General features: G+C 47.6%; 1 protein-coding gene across 4 annotated transcripts; it reads right to left on the bottom strand.

Annotated features, from left to right (window-relative positions):
- Positions 1–812: 812 nt before the first annotated feature.
- On the bottom strand, positions 813–16,952 carry znf652 (zinc finger protein 652). Of its 4 annotated transcripts, none has more exons than XM_062533048.1 (7): positions 16,651–16,952; positions 16,409–16,467; positions 9,031–10,667; positions 8,206–8,353; positions 7,923–8,038; positions 6,036–6,180; positions 813–4,728 (listed from the first exon to the last, which is right to left on the bottom strand). In XM_062533048.1, exons 3-7 carry the CDS (start codon positions 10,075–10,077, stop codon positions 4,070–4,072), a joined length of 2,115 nt encoding a protein of 704 aa, XP_062389032.1. In that variant the 5' UTR covers positions 10,078–10,667; positions 16,409–16,467; positions 16,651–16,952; the 3' UTR covers positions 813–4,069. The 4 variants fall into 4 exon arrangements, with proteins under 4 accessions (XP_062389032.1, XP_062389033.1, XP_062389034.1 ...); XM_062533049.1 differs by having other exon boundaries at positions 16,663–16,952; XM_062533050.1 differs by having other exon boundaries at positions 16,718–16,952.
- Positions 16,953–17,032: the final 80 nt, after the last annotated feature.

Here is a 17,032-nt window from a genome sequence, read left to right as displayed (position 1 = left end):
ACAGCACCATAACTTGCATACACCCTGACCCTTTTAAAGAGCACAACAATAGGTGTGGCCCAATTAACTCCTTATCCACACCTGCAGACTCAGCTAATTGCCAGGTATACATGTGTAAAAAACATTTGATTAAAATGGTTAACTGGTCAACTTCTGTTCTGCATAATAATTACATCTCCACCTTGACTGGGATGATTCTCAAAGGCCTGGCCTCATACCTACTCTTACAAATGTTAATGTGTTAACACCTCAGTTCCTTCCTAGCCCCAGGTGTCCATAACATGGACCTTTGAGTGTTGTATTGATAAGATCACCATGTGTAAAGGAACATATGATGTCCTTAGTCCGGGTAAACTGTACAATCTGCTGAAGACACGATTCCAAAAGCCAGCTCGAGTCAGGACTGACTCTAGACACTCCAGACGTGTGTATTCCCTCTGTAAACAGGAGATTGAGATAGACAGCTAGCTATGTTGCAGACTGTGATTTGCACATTACATAAGGGGTAATGGATGACATGGCGTTCAGGGATCAGAAAAATAAAATAATGCACGATCGAAGTGCTAATGCAGTCATGAAGTGCAGCTGATGTTATATAGCACAGTACTAGCTCTAGTTTGCCATGGCACAGTACTAGTTGCCACCAGAGTGAATGCATGGTCACTGGTTGTTGAGTAAATGACCTTTGACATTTCTCAGATCCCAATAATGCTGATGTAACTGTGTAAAGGTGCCTACACACTTTCCAACAAATATATAAACCAGGCACGCTCATGCACACTTTCAGATATGAAATGAGACTCACAATTCAGTTGCTGTAATTATGGCTACAGTTTTTTTTACTTCTGAAAGTTAGCTGAGTGTTAAATGTACATTATCAAAAAAAGGCCATCGTTACATCATAAATGCATCTCTCTTACATTGTCGCATAAACAGTCAAAAGGAAAACAAAAACTGCAGAATGTGGTCAAGCTGCACAGACTGGTACCAGACTCACAATGATAAAATACTCACTGCTACACTGAAGTGGTTAAAATGCAGGAAATGAATAGTATTGAGTAGAAAATAAAACCAACAAACATTAAAACACATCTTTAAAGAATATACATCATTATTGTTTGTCTTTTTTTTAACTAGCGAGATTTTAGTAGAAAGTGCATTCTATATGCCAAGGAAAAAAGGAGGAGAATCAGACACAGGTGATACAGAAGAAAAAACAAACCCAAAAGCATTTGGATTTATTATTTAGCCATCCCACCTTATGATTGACACACACAGCCATCAGGAGCAGGCTACATGAGGCAGAGAGGACACAACAAAAAAAAATGTTTCAGTTTCTTTTTTTTCCTGGAGGATTCACTTAGTGAGTCCGTATAATTACTAAAAGCTAACTTACTTGACCATGGTGTCGTTAGAATATTGTTCTTATCGTGTTCCTATAACATTCCTGAAACCTTTATTACATTTCATTTCATTGGAAAAGAAATTCAAACCATAAAAGTTGCAATCCTGTGTGTGTTCAGTAATCTAAGGAGGTGTAATACTGCATTAACGTTAACCCTATCCTCAAATAGGTCACCTAGCGATCAAATTTGGTTGATTTGGAAAGCTATCTGAGGTATCAGAAAATATGCATTTTTTCCAGTCGATCTCTAACTTCCATCATGCTATGAGCAACTATGATGGACCACCACTGAATATGGGCAACAACCCTCTTAGATCACTTTATGGCAAACAACCTAGTGAGTGGGAGGGCTGAGAAAATACACCAAAAATAGGGACCAAATAGAATGGAACTAATTGTGATGATGAACATTATATCGATCATGCTGTTCGAAGGACTCGAACCCTCTCAGCACCTCCGAGGTGATTCTCCTCCTTTTCTCTCATGTCTCAGCCGTCTAGACACACACATACACACTCTCTCACTCACCCTCCCAAACGCACACGGCCCAGGACACACTCTCCCACAACAATGCTTTGTCAGTCTCCAACCTCAACCGTGCCCGTCTCTCACAGCAGTAAAGTGCCTAGGATAAAAACAACTACACCAACTTTGAACAGCCCCCCCCTTCCCCTCCCCCTCCTCAAAAAAGAAAAAAAATTATCACGAAAAAGCCAGGCCATAATCCAGCTCTCTTCCTGGGCTACTTAATAAATCGCTCACTCATTTGCCGAACGTTGCGAGTTCCCTTCAGTGGTGTGATGCCTTGTGCTCTTGGCAGGGGCTGGTGAGTGCTCTGCTGCACAGGGGCCCTACAGCTCGACCTCCTCCTCCCTTCCTTCTCTTCATCCCAACAGGATCACCACCCAAGACCTCTAGCAGCTGAATCAAAGGACACCAAAGTAAGACAATTCTCTATCCACCCCTCCCTCCCTCACACGCACGCAACCTAATCATGACAAATATCTGTTTTCAACCAGCCCCAACCCCCCTACACCAAACTCAAGACAGAGAAAGCAGCTTTTCAGAACAGCACCACAGGGGGTATACATCACTGCTTACATACTCGCTCATATAATCTCCCTCTCTCTCTCACACACACTCACACTCACTCAGACACACACAGATTCACAAGGAAAGTCCATTAAAAGAACATTCTAGAGGGAGTCAGTCCAACTCATCAAAGCACATGTCGACTCATCTGTCTCCGCAACTCCAGCCTCAACACTCGCCCCACAAGCAAACATACATATACTGTATACACGCAAAGTATGATGATTACACTTACATGAGATTTTCCTTAAAAAACAAACAAAACACAACAAGGAAACAGTAAATATGTCTATACGCTTACAAAAATTAGGTGAGTGTGTTAGAATATAAAACCGTTAATTTCCATTTTTTCTTCTAACTAGTCCTATTAAAGCACGACAGCGTTGCCTCTTTCATCTTGGTATTCACGTAGCTGGTTTTCTCCCCCAATCTTGCGGCAAGACCCAGAGACGTTTCCTTTCTTCCGATAACAACCTGCCAAAACCAGTTTGATTGAAGACAATCCCCCGCATGAGGTCACATTCAGAGGATCCACGTTACCATGTCCGAATCAGTTAGAAGTGCCCTTACCGCACACCTTCAACAGGTCTGTGATTGTACATGTGTGTGTTTGTGAGTGTGTGTGTGTGTGTACGTGTGTGTAGGTGAAGTGTAAAAGAGGAAAGAAAAAAACATGGAGAGACGCTTGTGGGTGCGTCCGTATGACTGAAGAAGCCCTGACCCTCTCCTTAGGAGACGCTGAGGGAGACCTGTGTGGAGAGGTTTGTGTTCGTTGCATTCAGTATTCTTTTAAATAGACAGTTGTGAGGAATGACCGGTTTCAAACCTCACGTCAAGTCCTCACCTATAACCGGCACCTGTTTCTGATTAAGAAAGTAACCCGTAGAACCATAGGCAGCAGCAGCTGAGTAGACATTAGTTTGTGAGAGACCGAGAGAGAGAGAGAGAGGAGAGGAGGGGAGAGAGAGAGAGAGAGAGAGAGAGAGAGAGAGAGGTACTGTTTCACTAGTATAAAGCAAAATCGCTTTCAAATGAGGCCTGTGTAATGTGAGCGCTGTTATAATGCTTTTGAGACTTGAGCCTGCATGTGTGTGTGTGTGTGTGTGTGTGTGTGTATTTGTGCCTACATAAGTGCATTGTAAATGTCAATTGTCTCAACAGGGAACATGGTTTGACCCAGCACTTGGTCATGTTCGTATGTCACTCACATGAAGATGCAAGCTTCTAATGCTTATCTCGTACGAGAACTGGAAGTCAGCAGCTGAGCTTCACACTCTGCGTATTGGTGTGTGTGTGTGTGTGTGTGTGTGTGTGTGTGTGTGTGTGTGTGTGTGTGTGTGTGTGTGTGTGTGTGTGTGTGTGTGTATGCGTGTGTATGCGTGTGTATGCGTGTGTGTGTGTGTGTGTGTGTGTGAAAGCGCCATTTTTTGTTTCTATTTTTTTTGTTTCTATTTCATTTCTGTCACCATTTCATTTCTCTCCAAAAAAGGATGGTGCATAGGGTTCAGGAGGTGTGTATCTTAGAGGAGATGAGTGGTTGTGTGTAACCGGGGTGTGTGTGTGTGTCAGGGCTCAGTGGTGTTGCTGGCCAGGTCCCGTGCCTTTGTCGGGCTGGGTCAGGTGGCGCAGGTAGCTATCCTCCTGGCCGCAGTGGTTGATTGGCTCACTCTTGAACAGGGCGGGGGGCGGGGACAGCAGGCTGACCGGTGGCGCTGGGATGGGCAGAGCGTGCTGGGCGTGGCCGCCGTGCACCTGCACCTGCTGCTGCGGCGGGAGGTGGTGCTGCTGCTGCTGCTGGGTGGACACGGGCACCTGTCCTGGCACCAGGTGGAGGTGCGAGAAGCCGTGCCCACCTCCGCCTCGATGCTGGAGCGCCCCGGGCGCCGCGCCCATCATGCCCAGGGAGGCCGCGCTGACCACGGGGCTCACGCCCGGCGGGGGCACCTGGCCCTGGGGCAGGCCGGGCGTGGACGAGGCGGGACCGGGAGCGGGCGCCAGGTGCAGGGGCATGGCCAGGGTGGCGGTGGCGGCGGAGGGCTGGAGGGTCACGGGGCTGGTGACCCGGAAGCACTTCTCCTTGTGCGCCTTGAGCATGTTGGAGAAGCGGAAGCGCTGGCCGCACACCTCGCAGGGGTACGGCTTCTCCCCCGTGTGGGTGCGCCGGTGCCGCTTCATGTTGGGCCGGCTGGTGAAGCTCTTACCGCAGATTTCACAGATGAACGGCTTCTCTCCTGCAGAGAGAGAGAGAGAGAGAGAGAGAGAGGGAGAGAGAGAGGGAGAGAGAGAGGGAGAGAGAGAGGGAGAGAAAGTGAGAGAGAGAGAGAGGGAGAGAAGGGGGGAGGTTGGGAGACGAGAGAGATGAGAGGGAGGAGAAAATGGAAAAAGAAAGTTAGATAGTTGGGCCCGGAGATGAATCAGACAGAAATAGAGAGGAGAGAGGGATGGGGCAGGCGGAGGGCAGGGAGGAAGAACAGAATGAGGGAAGGTGAGATGAAAGGGTGATGAGGAGAGAACATGCCGGATGTGGTGACGTTCAGCAAATGTGTGAATAGGTATCTGAATTAGCATGCAATTATACAACTGAGACTTCTTTCACCCAGCCCCGCTCTCACACACACACAAAATCTGTCAAGTCGACACACACACCATGACACACACACACATTTGGTCTCCCACACATTATTCAGAGACAGTCTATTCCTTCCTCATGCAGATTTTCTCTTGCGCAGTTTCTCATGACTAATTATTTTGAACCAAATGACCCCCCCCCTCATCACCACCACCACCGCCACTCTGCTAAAAATCCTCTACATCCCATTACAGCGGCAGCTAGTGATATTTGAGTGATACTATACTTTGCTTACACTATGCTTGAAGAACACTTTTTACATCTGACAATATACATGCAGATTTCACTTCATGTCAGTAAGAGGGATCCTAGCTTTTCCCGGCTGGTCTTGCCATCCTACTGCCTGCCCTAAAGTCTGAGGGGGAGCACGAGCGCTGTGCTGCGCTCCGGCCTGGCCTCATGGGCGGGTCCGCCACCGCAACACTCTAAATCTGGCCACGAGAGGGAGGGAGCCAGGGAGAGGACATGAAAGAGACGCACAGCGGAGGCACACCAAACATCTGGGTTTATGTGTGTGTGTGTGTGTGTGTGTGTGTGTGTGTGTGTGTGTTTCATTCGTGGAGGACTTTCAGTGCATTGGTGTTCATGCAAAGTATGCACTAAGATGTGTGTTTATGTGTATGAATGTGATTTATTTCTGGCTGCTTTTCCTGTGTGTTGAGTGTTCATGTGCAGTACGCCTGCATGCACATAGATGTGTGTGCGTGTGTGTGTGTGTGATTTACTTGTGGCTGCTTTTCGTCTGTGTTAAGTGTTCATGTGCAGTAAGCCTGCATGCACACAAGCCCGTGTGTGTGTGTGTGTGTGTGAGCGTGATTTACTTTTGGCTGCTTTTCGTCTGTGTTAAGTGTTTATGTGCAGTAAGCCTGTATGCACACAGGTGTGTGTGTGTGTGTGTGTGCGTGTCACCTGTGTGGGTCTTCATGTGCTCGTCGAAGTACTGCTTCATGTTGAAGTCCTTGCCGCACCACTGGCACATGAACTGCTTGTGTCCGATGTGGATGCTCATGTGGGAGCGCAGCTGGTACTTGTACTGGAAGCGCTCGTCACAGTTCTGCACAGGCGATAATGAAGAATTAACACATACACCTTCGCATTCTCACACCCATACTCTCACACTCACAATCTCTCTCTCTCACACACACACACACACACACACACACACACACACACACACACACACACACACACACACACACACACACACACACACACACACACACACACACACACACACACACACACACACACACACACACACACACACACACACACACACACACACACACAGAGCACTGAAAGTCTTCTTTTAATTTCCCATGAACATGTGTAGAGACACACGTGTGGATGAGAGGGGAGACAGGAGAGCAGATCTGAGATCAGTAGTGAGGAGGGCCAGACAGGACTGGAGACTGGGCCATGGTGGCAGTCTGTAATAAAGCAGTGAGGCAGGACCTCAGCAGCCTTCTATTACTGCGCATAGCACTGTCATTACAGCACTATTTATAGGCAACGCAGCCCCACGCATGCAGCCCCACCAAGCACACACACACACACACACACACACACACACGCATATCCGTTAGAGTAAACGGCTCCCCACCCAGACCACCCTTGTTCAACCACACCCATCAGGTCCCCCCGTCTCTATGACAACTGTGACCTGTGGTGCGTGTGGAGGATGTGCATCAGCATGCCGAGGCAGCTTTCTGTTTGCCAGGATGTCCAAAAGAGCTCCGTCAGAGAAGCGGCAGAGTGCCGTCCCTCTACAGTGCGCTGCTATTTCAGCTGCCCTTCCACATCCCCCGGCACCCGCCTGACGACACCCATGCATACACGAGAGCCACCCGAGAGCCATACACGTCCACCCTCAACACTCAGGAGTTCACTCATGTTCTATGGCTCGTTCAAGACTATTTCAGTGTACAGAGAGTTGAGCACATTTCTGCCATGTTTTTTTCTGTGTCAATAGAACATCTGGTAAGCCATGACGATGGTTTGGAAAGGCCTAAACTATCCACGGTTCTGCTTACGCGTCCGTCCACCAAAGTGGGCAGTTTTGTTTCCCCTTGTTTGTACAGTGCAGTGTAGGCATATTTTGGCGTTTCAGCATGTAGTGCCCTTGTTGTCTGCTGCTTAGCGCTCCTCTTCTGGGTGAATCCAAACACCTGCACTGTCTGTGCTGTCAACTAAGCAAATCTGAATTTCCTGGCGACTCAACATGTTTATAGCTAACCAAATTCCTTCCAAATTCATGTCACATAGTCTAAATAAATAGCCTCTTTGACAGGAAATAATAAATATGTTTGTTTTTGGTAGGCCTTAGCAAATTTTAGACAAATTCAACAGTGCAGTGTCCAAGAATTGGTTATGTCCACCAATGCCTTCAGACACCTCCAAACATCCTGAACAAATCTAACCAAAGAGTAAATCCTGTAGGGTTTGACTTCGACAAACAGCTTATATAAAAAGAACACAAATATACAATGTTCCAACCCAGACTGCAATAGATAGAGCCAACAATCAACACATTTATTGCAACAGTACACATACAAGGGTCTGAATATTTCTTGTTTGATTGTTTATGTGTGAGTGTGTTTGTGTGTTTGTGTGTTTGTGTGTGTGTGTAGGTGTGTGTTTGTGTGTTTGTGTGTAGGTGTGTGTGTGTGTGTGTGTGTGTGTGTGTGTGTAGGTGTGTGTGTTTGTGTGTGTGTGTGTGTGTGTGTGTGTGTGTGTGTGTGTGTGTGTGTGTGTGTGTGTGCGTGTGTTGGGGAAAGACTGGGTGTGGTTGTTTACCTCACAGCGGAAGGGCTTTTCTCCTGAGTGCTGCAGTGAGTGCACCTTTAGGGACATGCTCCGCTTGAAGGACTTCCCACACGTCTCACACGTGAATGGCATATCCTTAGTGTGCGCTACAGGTGGGGACAAGGGACAATAGTCACAAGGGAGAAAAGGGTGTGTTTGTATCCAATAAAGAAAACCTTCCCAGAAAAAAAGGAACAAGGAGGTTTCCTGCCTGTACTAGAGTCCCAAAGTGAGTGTGTTTGATTTGTGTGGGTGTGGGTGCGCACGTACGTACCGACCATGTGTTTGCGCACATGAGCCATGGTGTAGAACTTCTTCTCACAGATCTCACACGCAAACTTTTTCTCAGCATAGCCATGGACAATCTTTATGTGCTCGTGAAGGGACCACAGCTTCTTAAATGACTTATTACAGGACACACACTGTAAAATACACACACACACACACACACACAGGTTAGGACATTACTTTTTATAGTGGAAGAGGAGGGAACAAGAACACTAAGTGTGTCAGCATTTTATTTCCTTCAAATAGTTGATTAATAAACTTAGTGAAAGCATCTCATACTAAAGTAAACATGTGTACTTAGGCTCTCGGTCTGGACCCACACACTGTTTTACATAACACACCAATGAACTACGTCCAAGATCACAGGAGCAAGTGACCAAAGTCTGACTGATCACTCACAAATCTATTACTACCTAGGATCTCATCGGCCAATAGACAGGTGCTAAGTGGGCAGCACAGTGACTGATGCTGTATTAACGTATCCAGCTGCTGCAGCAGCACAGGGGAAAAGGAGATCCAGAACACCACTAACAGGATGGCGTTGATAAGGAGGAGTGCTCAAATTGCAGCTGCACCTGCACAGCCAGAGCTGTGAATGAGGACTCTGTGCAACGTTAACCTCTGCCACCCTCTGGTGGCCAGTATGGGAATAGCAGGGTGCCCCGATTCATTCTATGCTTTGATTTACAGTTGAAATGTTGAATGCAAGTAGTCCTCCACTTTGGCCCCACAACAATTCTAAGGGTGCAATCTGACATAAACTCATAAACACACACAAACATTAAAAACACAAACATGGATGCACACTCACCTGGATGTTCTTCTCACAGTCGGTCTGCTGGTGAAGAGCCAGCTCACTCTCCAGCACAAACTTCTTGCCGCACTTGTCGCAGATCTGCATGCGTCGGTGCGTGACGTTCATGTGCTTCTCCAGGTACCAGCGCGTGTTGAACACCCGCGGGCACTTCTCGCACGCCAGCGTCTCCCGCTCCTCGCCCGCCTCCGCCTTGACCTCGCCGCCCGTCGTGCCCCCGGCGGTCGAGCTCTTGGACTCGCGGGCGGGCCTGCGCTTCCGCGGCGGCGCCTCGGTGTTCTTGCGGCGCCCCCTGGTGGTCATGCCCGTGGTGGCGGTGGCGCTGACGGCGGTGGCGGCCGAGACGCGCTGGCTCTTGCGGCGGGGCTGCACCGGGGTCATGCCCCTCCTCGCTCGCTTCGCCCTCCTCGTCCGGCTCGTGTTCTCCTCTTCGTCCTCCTCCTCTTCTTCCTCCTCCTCCTCCTCCTCTTCTGGACTCTCCTCTACTTCTTCCTCCTCCTCTTCTACCTCCTCTTCCTCTTCATCCTCCTCTTCTTCTTCTTCGTCCTCCTCCTCTTCCTCACTGCCCATCTTGCCCTCCTCTGTGATGTTGGCAGTGCCAGAGCCACCACTCTTGTCCCCTTTGGACACGTTGAGCGTCTGGTTGTTCAGGTTTACCTCCACGATGATCTGCTCCCGCTTGAATTGCTCCTCCTCTCCTTCCTCCTCCTCCTCCTCCTCCTCCTCGTCTTCCTCCTCCTCTGATGAGCCCCCGTTCTGGCTCTGCCCGCCCTGTGCTGCCTCCTTGCCCCCCTCCCTGAAGAACTGCTGGGAGGGGTTGGTGGCGGGCACCGGCTCCCCACCTGGTGGCTTGGCGGCCATTTTGTTGTCCACCAGCACAGAGTAGGGCTTGCCCCCGCCCTCGCGCTTGTACAGCTTGCCCGCTAGGTTGGCGTCGGGAGCGGCGGGGTGGTAGTAAGGCTGTGAGCCGTGCGTCCTGGATGCCTCCTCTTGGGACATTCCGTCTGCGGGCACCGCGTCCTTTGCCGCCTGGCAGGACTTCATCAGGGTGGCGAAGCTGGGGAAGGGCGTCTGAGGGGACGGCTGGGCCAGCACAGATGAGGGTGGACGCCCTCGTCCAGTCAAAACACAAATGGTTCAGGAGGGGCAGGGGGCACCAGGTCTATCCCCCACCCCTCCCCTGGGAGGAGAAGCACACAGAAGAGACGGGCACGGTCAAAGCCGCAGCGTCCCAGCAATGTTCTCAGCCCGACCCCCGAGGGGCGCCCATGACCTCTGGTTACCGAGTGAGCGTCGTGGAGCTCTCCGCTGAGACGAGACGAGACGAGACGGGAGAGGAAGGAACAGGTGCCAGACAATGACGGAGGACTCCTTTTTTGTACAAAAAAAGCACCACGCGCTCCAAGAAGGCTACAGGTGTGAAAAACACAGTGAGTACATTCAGTGACAGTCTGCGGAGACAGCTAGATTTGAGCTTGCTTGATTTGCACTTTTATCTCCTCCTGTCCCGCTTGTCTGCTGCTTTGGATGCTCTCAAGTCCTAGTTTATGAATCTCGCTCGGCCTTTGCGTCGTCTGCAGGCGATGTCGTCTGGACTTGCCTGTCCAGCTTCAGCATCCAGCCGCTGAGGGTTGCTTTACAGAGAGGGACAAACAAAACAAAGAGAGACAGAGAGGAAGAAAGAGAGAGAGAGGGGAGAGAGAGAGAGAGGAGAGGTGAGAAGCAGTCATACAAATAACACTACAGTGCACTACAGTGTGTGACACGAAACTACGGTCTGGTTACGATGCCGAGATCTAACACTAAATCTTACTACCATGCACGCCTCACCGCAACGGGCTCACGTCTCTGTATGTGTGTGTGTGTGTGTGTGTGTGTGTGTGAACAGAGGAAAACCACATGCAGCACTGAGCAAAAGGCACACACACCTCCCACACACGCAAAGCAGCCCTCGATGTTTCACATCTCGACAACATCGCTCAATATCTTCTCCCATCCAGCGTAGGTTCCCATCACTACATCGCTAGCCACGGCTCATCCACCGGCGGCTATCTACATCGCCATCAGCAAATCTCAGGATGTCTACGGTGCGACGGCTGTTTCACTGCCAGACCTATTGTAAATGTACTCCATAAAGTGCGAACAAATCCGTGGACACTGTCCTTACCTGACCTTTGCGTGACCTCTGGGGACACATGTCAGCAGCGCAGTCACTTTCAGGCCCCCAAAATAAACAGCAACAACACTAATACAAAGACAGCACCCCTCCCTTTTCCTCCCCTAACTGTCAGCACAACACTCATTCCAAGAAACCAGAAGGCACACGCCATAGTGCCTGAGATGGGTGCAGACCCACACACACCTTTTGGCCGATTCAGCAAATTGCTCCTTGTGGTCTCCCTGCTGTCTGTACAGCGTTTGCGCTCAAGAAAACTCCGGTGGTCTCTTTGTACACAGCACTACAGTAGCTCGGTAAAAAGGAAACAAATGTAGTGGCAAGAAGAACCAAGTCACAAACAACACACCAGCCAATCAAACGCTGCAGTTTAGGGGCACAGAAGGAAGGCGCGCAAGTTGGTTGGCTGTTGAGCTCAAATCTACAACGTTTAACAAAAGCCAATTGGACTGCCTCTTTAAATGGTTAGACATTTACGGTCATTAGTGACATTAGTGTGCTAGACAAATTTCAAATGTCTGGTAAACATAGAAGGCTTCCATCACAAAATTCACCTGAGAAGCATGATCAAGGACACTGATGAAGCCATGACTAACCCTAATACTACCTCATCAACTGACTGCATGATGAATGAAAAGCTGTACAAAGGAATCTTGATTACTTTTCAAATGTACGCTGATATGACTGAATAACAAATGGTGTCCCATATCTACATCCTCCACTTACATTCTCACAGAACTATACACACACACACACACACAAAGCCACAGCCACTCCACCTTTCATCCGGTGCATGCTGCGCTGCTTTCTGAGAACTGAGGGGAGCTAGATGTGTTAAAACAAACCACAAGCTTGTGTGTGCGCGCATGTGAGAAAGGGGACCAATGGGCAGGTAGCACCACTTGCCGTTTGTGCACGTGTAGCCTGAGCGGGGATTGTGGAGTGTGTAATGCTGGTGGCGTGTGTAAATGCAGAGCAAAAATATCTTCTATGCTACCTGCGCGCTCAGCCTTTATTGTAGGGCTTCACCAAATGCTGCGCTGACATACGCGAGATGCTCAGTAAGAGCAGAGTTCTTCTGAGGTACAAACAACTCTAGCAGGTGGAGAGGTGCCTGCTTTCCAGTTGTTGCACCTGCGAGTGCACTCTCACTGAAGTAACCTCAAGTTGCAATAAGTCCTCAATGGCAAAAATCCAAGGTCTTAATCTGGTTGGTCATGGAACAAAGCAAGCTTTTCCTGGTTGATTCCCCCCCCACCCGTTTGTGATGTACTAGAGAATGCCTTTTTTTCCCCAAATATAACAGGAAATAAAGAAGCATGTTCAGATTACTTGCTACATTTCCAGTTCAAAATGTGAGGTTTATTCCAATAACTTCTAATCTATGTCAAAGACATATGCCTGCCCAAATCGCCCTGAATGTCCCGTTTGTAGAGATTTAAGCATGTACCACTCTCATAAACTTACCTACAGGGCCTACATAATGAAGGGAGAAAAGGAACTTATTGATACCTTAACAAGGTCTGAGCTGAAGAAGTGGGACTGCCACAATACGATACCACAGCTGCTCTTTTGGTCCAGTATCATATGCATCAATATGGGTATGTGCAGGAGTATGGTTGCAGATACACACAGCATTGTCCTCTGCTCTTGAGAAACAACAATGAAGGCCTACCTTGCACTGTTTGGGGACCTTCACATAGAATCAACTACACAGACTAGTCAAAGAGGCAGCCTGATGGTCCCTTTCCTCTTTGTTTTCATACTGCAGGCTATCGAAGTCAGAGTAGGCCGAGGAAATGGAATCATATGGGTCATAGTCATATTGACTAACTAAACCATGCCTACAAATCTTGATTCGTTTAGGCTGATAAATAAACTCGTTGACACCAGATGAAATATGAAATAAGCTTAACTAGCTGCACATGCAATCGATCACAGCACATCAGAGCCCCCCTTAGGCTAATTGTGCATGTGTGCACATCAGTTGAGTTCCTTCTTCCACCTTAACAGTACGACAAATGCAAGCAAATATCTGTAGACAAAAACATTCAAGATAAGCTGTTAATAATTTTAAAATTCCTGCTTAATGTACTTAAGTACATTGCATAACTGTAATGCAATGGTGGCAGCCATCTTGAACAAAAAAAGTATTTTGGCTATAATCATAATCAAACTGGAAGTGGTTTAAATGTAAATTTGAATGGAATATGAATTATACTGGCAACAACATACTGTGCCATGGAGAGTGTAACTATTTCCAACAAGCCTCAGCACCATTCTTTATTCGAAACAACATTTAAATGCAAACAAACCATACTTGTTTAGAGCTCCGTACGCATTGAGGAGATCTGGCTTAATACAGCACCTGTTTGCCTTCAAACACTTCAAGTGTTCGATCAGGTGGGCTCGCTTTGAGTGCCAACCATCCACTCTCCTGTTCTCAGAGCAGAAAGCCCATGCGACTGCACAAGGTGATTTAAAGAGTTTGTGGCTAGACTCCACTCTGTATCTAATGCTGCCACTCTGAATAACTGCCTATTGTCAGACTGTGACTGCACTTTTGTGTGGCTGTGAAAGAGAATCCTCCTCCAGCCGTTTGACTTTCACAAATGTACCACATATCTCCTTTACTCACTCTTTCTGTTGACTTTTCTTCCCTCGTCTCTGTTGGCCCATTCAGCATTTAGTCTGTCCTACCTCTAACCCTCCCTCTTACTCCTCTTATTTCTCTGAATTCGGATGGTTTCCAGACCCTCTGCTTGACCTGCTATAACTGTAAGTGCAGGCCTGAGCTCCCTAATTTAGATACATCAGGCAAGGTCAGAAGGGACAGCATGTCCACTCTACAATCTCTCTTTCATCAGAGGCAGGAGGCAACGCAAGGCTAAGAGGAGGGGCAACACAGGGAACAGCAGAGACTAGAGAAAGAGAGTGTGGATGGGAAGGAAACAATGCCGTTTAGGATTTTATTCAAAAGAAAAAGAAACATGGAGGAGCGAGGAAAAGAGAGAGACCCAAGCAGACAGAATGAGAGGGGGGGCATTGATATTTGTAAAGCTAGAGGCAGGTTGGAGTTTCTTTCCAGAGAGAGAGAGAGAGAATTCCTGCTCACTTTTTATCCACATGGTCCACTCTCTCAAGCTCCCTCTGTGAACTTTAATGAGCTTTCAGAGGCTTTAGAGGTGGAGGGAAGAAGAAGAAATGGATACAAAACACAGACAGGAAGAGAGACACCAAAGCATGAAGGGAGCCACTCAAAGACAAAGTTGTCAAGAATGAGGCAGAGATATAAGCATTACAGACACCTACATAACTAGCAAGACCTTAAGCAAGGGAGCAGCACCAACACAGATAGCAGGAGGAGGTTAGTAGTGGAGAGATACAATAGGAAGCATGCTGGCTGCTGCCTGCTTAATCAACTCTTCCCAGTTTAAATACATTCTTTGCAAAGAGTTCTTACCGGGCTCAATCCCCCAGGTGGTCCCTTCCACTCTGTAAAACTTTCTGCTGTTTATAGATCCCCACAAAGGCTTGTTTTTTCTGCCTACGCTTCTCTTCTATGGAATTATAATACCTAGAAGGTCATCGACCAGGAGGGCTCCGGGCAATATAACTAGCAGAATAAGTTTCAATACAATTCTCTGGCTTACTAGCATCAATAAGCAAGTTGCTTTTATTAGAACACATTCAGGAATAGGCTGGACATGATACAATGATGCCCTTCATTGCTCATTAGACTGAAGTGGGTTAAACTGCATGGTGACCACTGACTATCGATGTTGAATATGCAATTCAATTCAAGTAGTAACTTTGTGTTTCAATTACACTTGTAACAATGTTTTGTCATCACTGACAAGAACCACCCAGGTGAATAAACGTATCATAACACACACCCGCCATGCTATGCTATGTTGAAAACCATAACGAAGTGCTTAAGTATGAAAATACCTGAACACCATCCAAGTTATCTCATCAAAGAGAGAAGTACGGCCATAAACGTAAACTACGTTTTGATGTACCTGAAAACATTTGGGGAACCTCAAAGATGACAGCTTCGTTTGTTTTCCATTAACTAAATCAAAAACCATCAGACTGTGTGCGACATCTTTGTTTTTTGAGGGAAAAAGATTGGCATGGGTTTCTAGGCCTAGAAGTTCATCCGTCGCCTGCAAATTCCTGCCCCTCTCCAGAAGAAGCTAGCACGTAAGCTAACTCCGCTAACGTTCACCAAGCCGCCGTCTCAATAAGGGCCTACTTTATGAATCTGAAAGTGGTCCTGCAAGTCCAACACTATGCACATTTACAATGTGAAATACTGAGTGATTTCAAAACATTTGCATACATATTAATTGTTTAGGGCACCAGCATAAGGACAAACACACAGTACTGCGTGGCAATCGTCAACTTTTAGAAATCTGCGCAAAGAAAGGGTTAAATCGAACGAAACATTGGTTGGTCAAGACGACAGGAAAGCAGGCCATTCGGTTAGCCAAGTTATACTAGCGAGCTAGCTAGTTAGCGAGCTAGCGGACGACCGATTACCACAGATGTGTCTGCAGATGCATCAACCAGACGACAAGACACCGCACTAAATTACAAAGGTTGTTTGCTCTGAGGGGTTTGTGTAACTGCTTGCTCAATCTTACGTAATATCACCAGCTAGGTAGCTAGCCATGATCTGTTCAACCACAAAGAATGCTAGTGTTTGGAGGTAATTAGCTAGCTAGCTAACGTTACCTTCGTGACACTCAGCTCGCTAGCGAATCCTAATCGCAAACGACTTTCACTTTTTTAACCCAAAAACCGCCCAGATTGATTTGAAACCTGCTGTGATTTTGAAATTGTTTGCATTGACACGGTGTCGCACGCATGATCTACTTGCAGGTCAGAGCTGTGCGTATGTGCTGCTTTGTTTGACAACCGGATTAAGGTTAGCAACTAAATAAGAACGCTTTAAAATATCTCTTTTCGGAACAAAACCCTGTGCATTGCAATTTGCCCGCTGAAACCCACAAACGCAGTAGGCTGTTGACAATTACTCACGCACAGCTGTGCTGTACCTATGAAAACGCCCTCGGTAGAATTTCTTCCTCTTTGTTGTAGTTCATGGCTGATTGTCATCTTTGTAAATAAACGATATAGGTAAAAAGCTGAAATTAACTTGTAGCGAGCTCTTGTGCTCAGTTGGCTACTCACCCGATTCGCGAGCGCCCTCTTCCTCATCGCGTGCTGTCAAGAGTTGCAGGGATTCAGAGCTGAGACACAAAACAAAACAAGAAAATCTTCAAAAGCGTCTGTCTTCCCATAAGGTCTTAGAATCAAGTGTATTGCACTCTAAATTTGCGGTTGTCAGTAAATGTGGCATACGGGATATAGGGTGGTAAATCTCGCAATGCTGTTTTGAAACGAGAAGTGTGTGTTTGCAAACAGACCCCCACCTTTGCCGTTACCGTCAGGAGCAAGCCATCGCTACGTGGCCGCCCGGCCTATGTCTCAAGCACTAACCATCCATCATCCCGTAGAGGCGCTCTAATGGGGCTGCCGCGCGGTTTCTGTCTGGCTTGGTCTGGGCGCGCATATCGTCGCGGAGGATTTTCACCCGTCTCCTGCCCTGCCTGAGCCCTGATCAGACGGGGCGCGCGCACGTAGTCGTCCCCGTCCGTGATTGAAACATTGGTAAATGAAGATGCATTAAAACGTTTCCTAACAGGAGATGTGGCTTTATGTAGTAATAGGCCAGAATTCATATTTCAGGTGCTTATAGGAGGGACATGGAAAAGATTAGCCCGCAGTTGACCCATTGATTTTCACATCATTAGA

The sequence above is a fragment of the Sardina pilchardus genome, chromosome 3, assembly GCF_963854185.1.
Source record: "Sardina pilchardus chromosome 3, fSarPil1.1, whole genome shotgun sequence".
Lineage (NCBI taxonomy): Eukaryota > Metazoa > Chordata > Actinopteri > Clupeiformes > Clupeidae > Sardina > Sardina pilchardus.
Note: the sequence above shows the minus strand (reverse complement) of the source record. Positions and strands in the feature narration are given on the sequence as shown.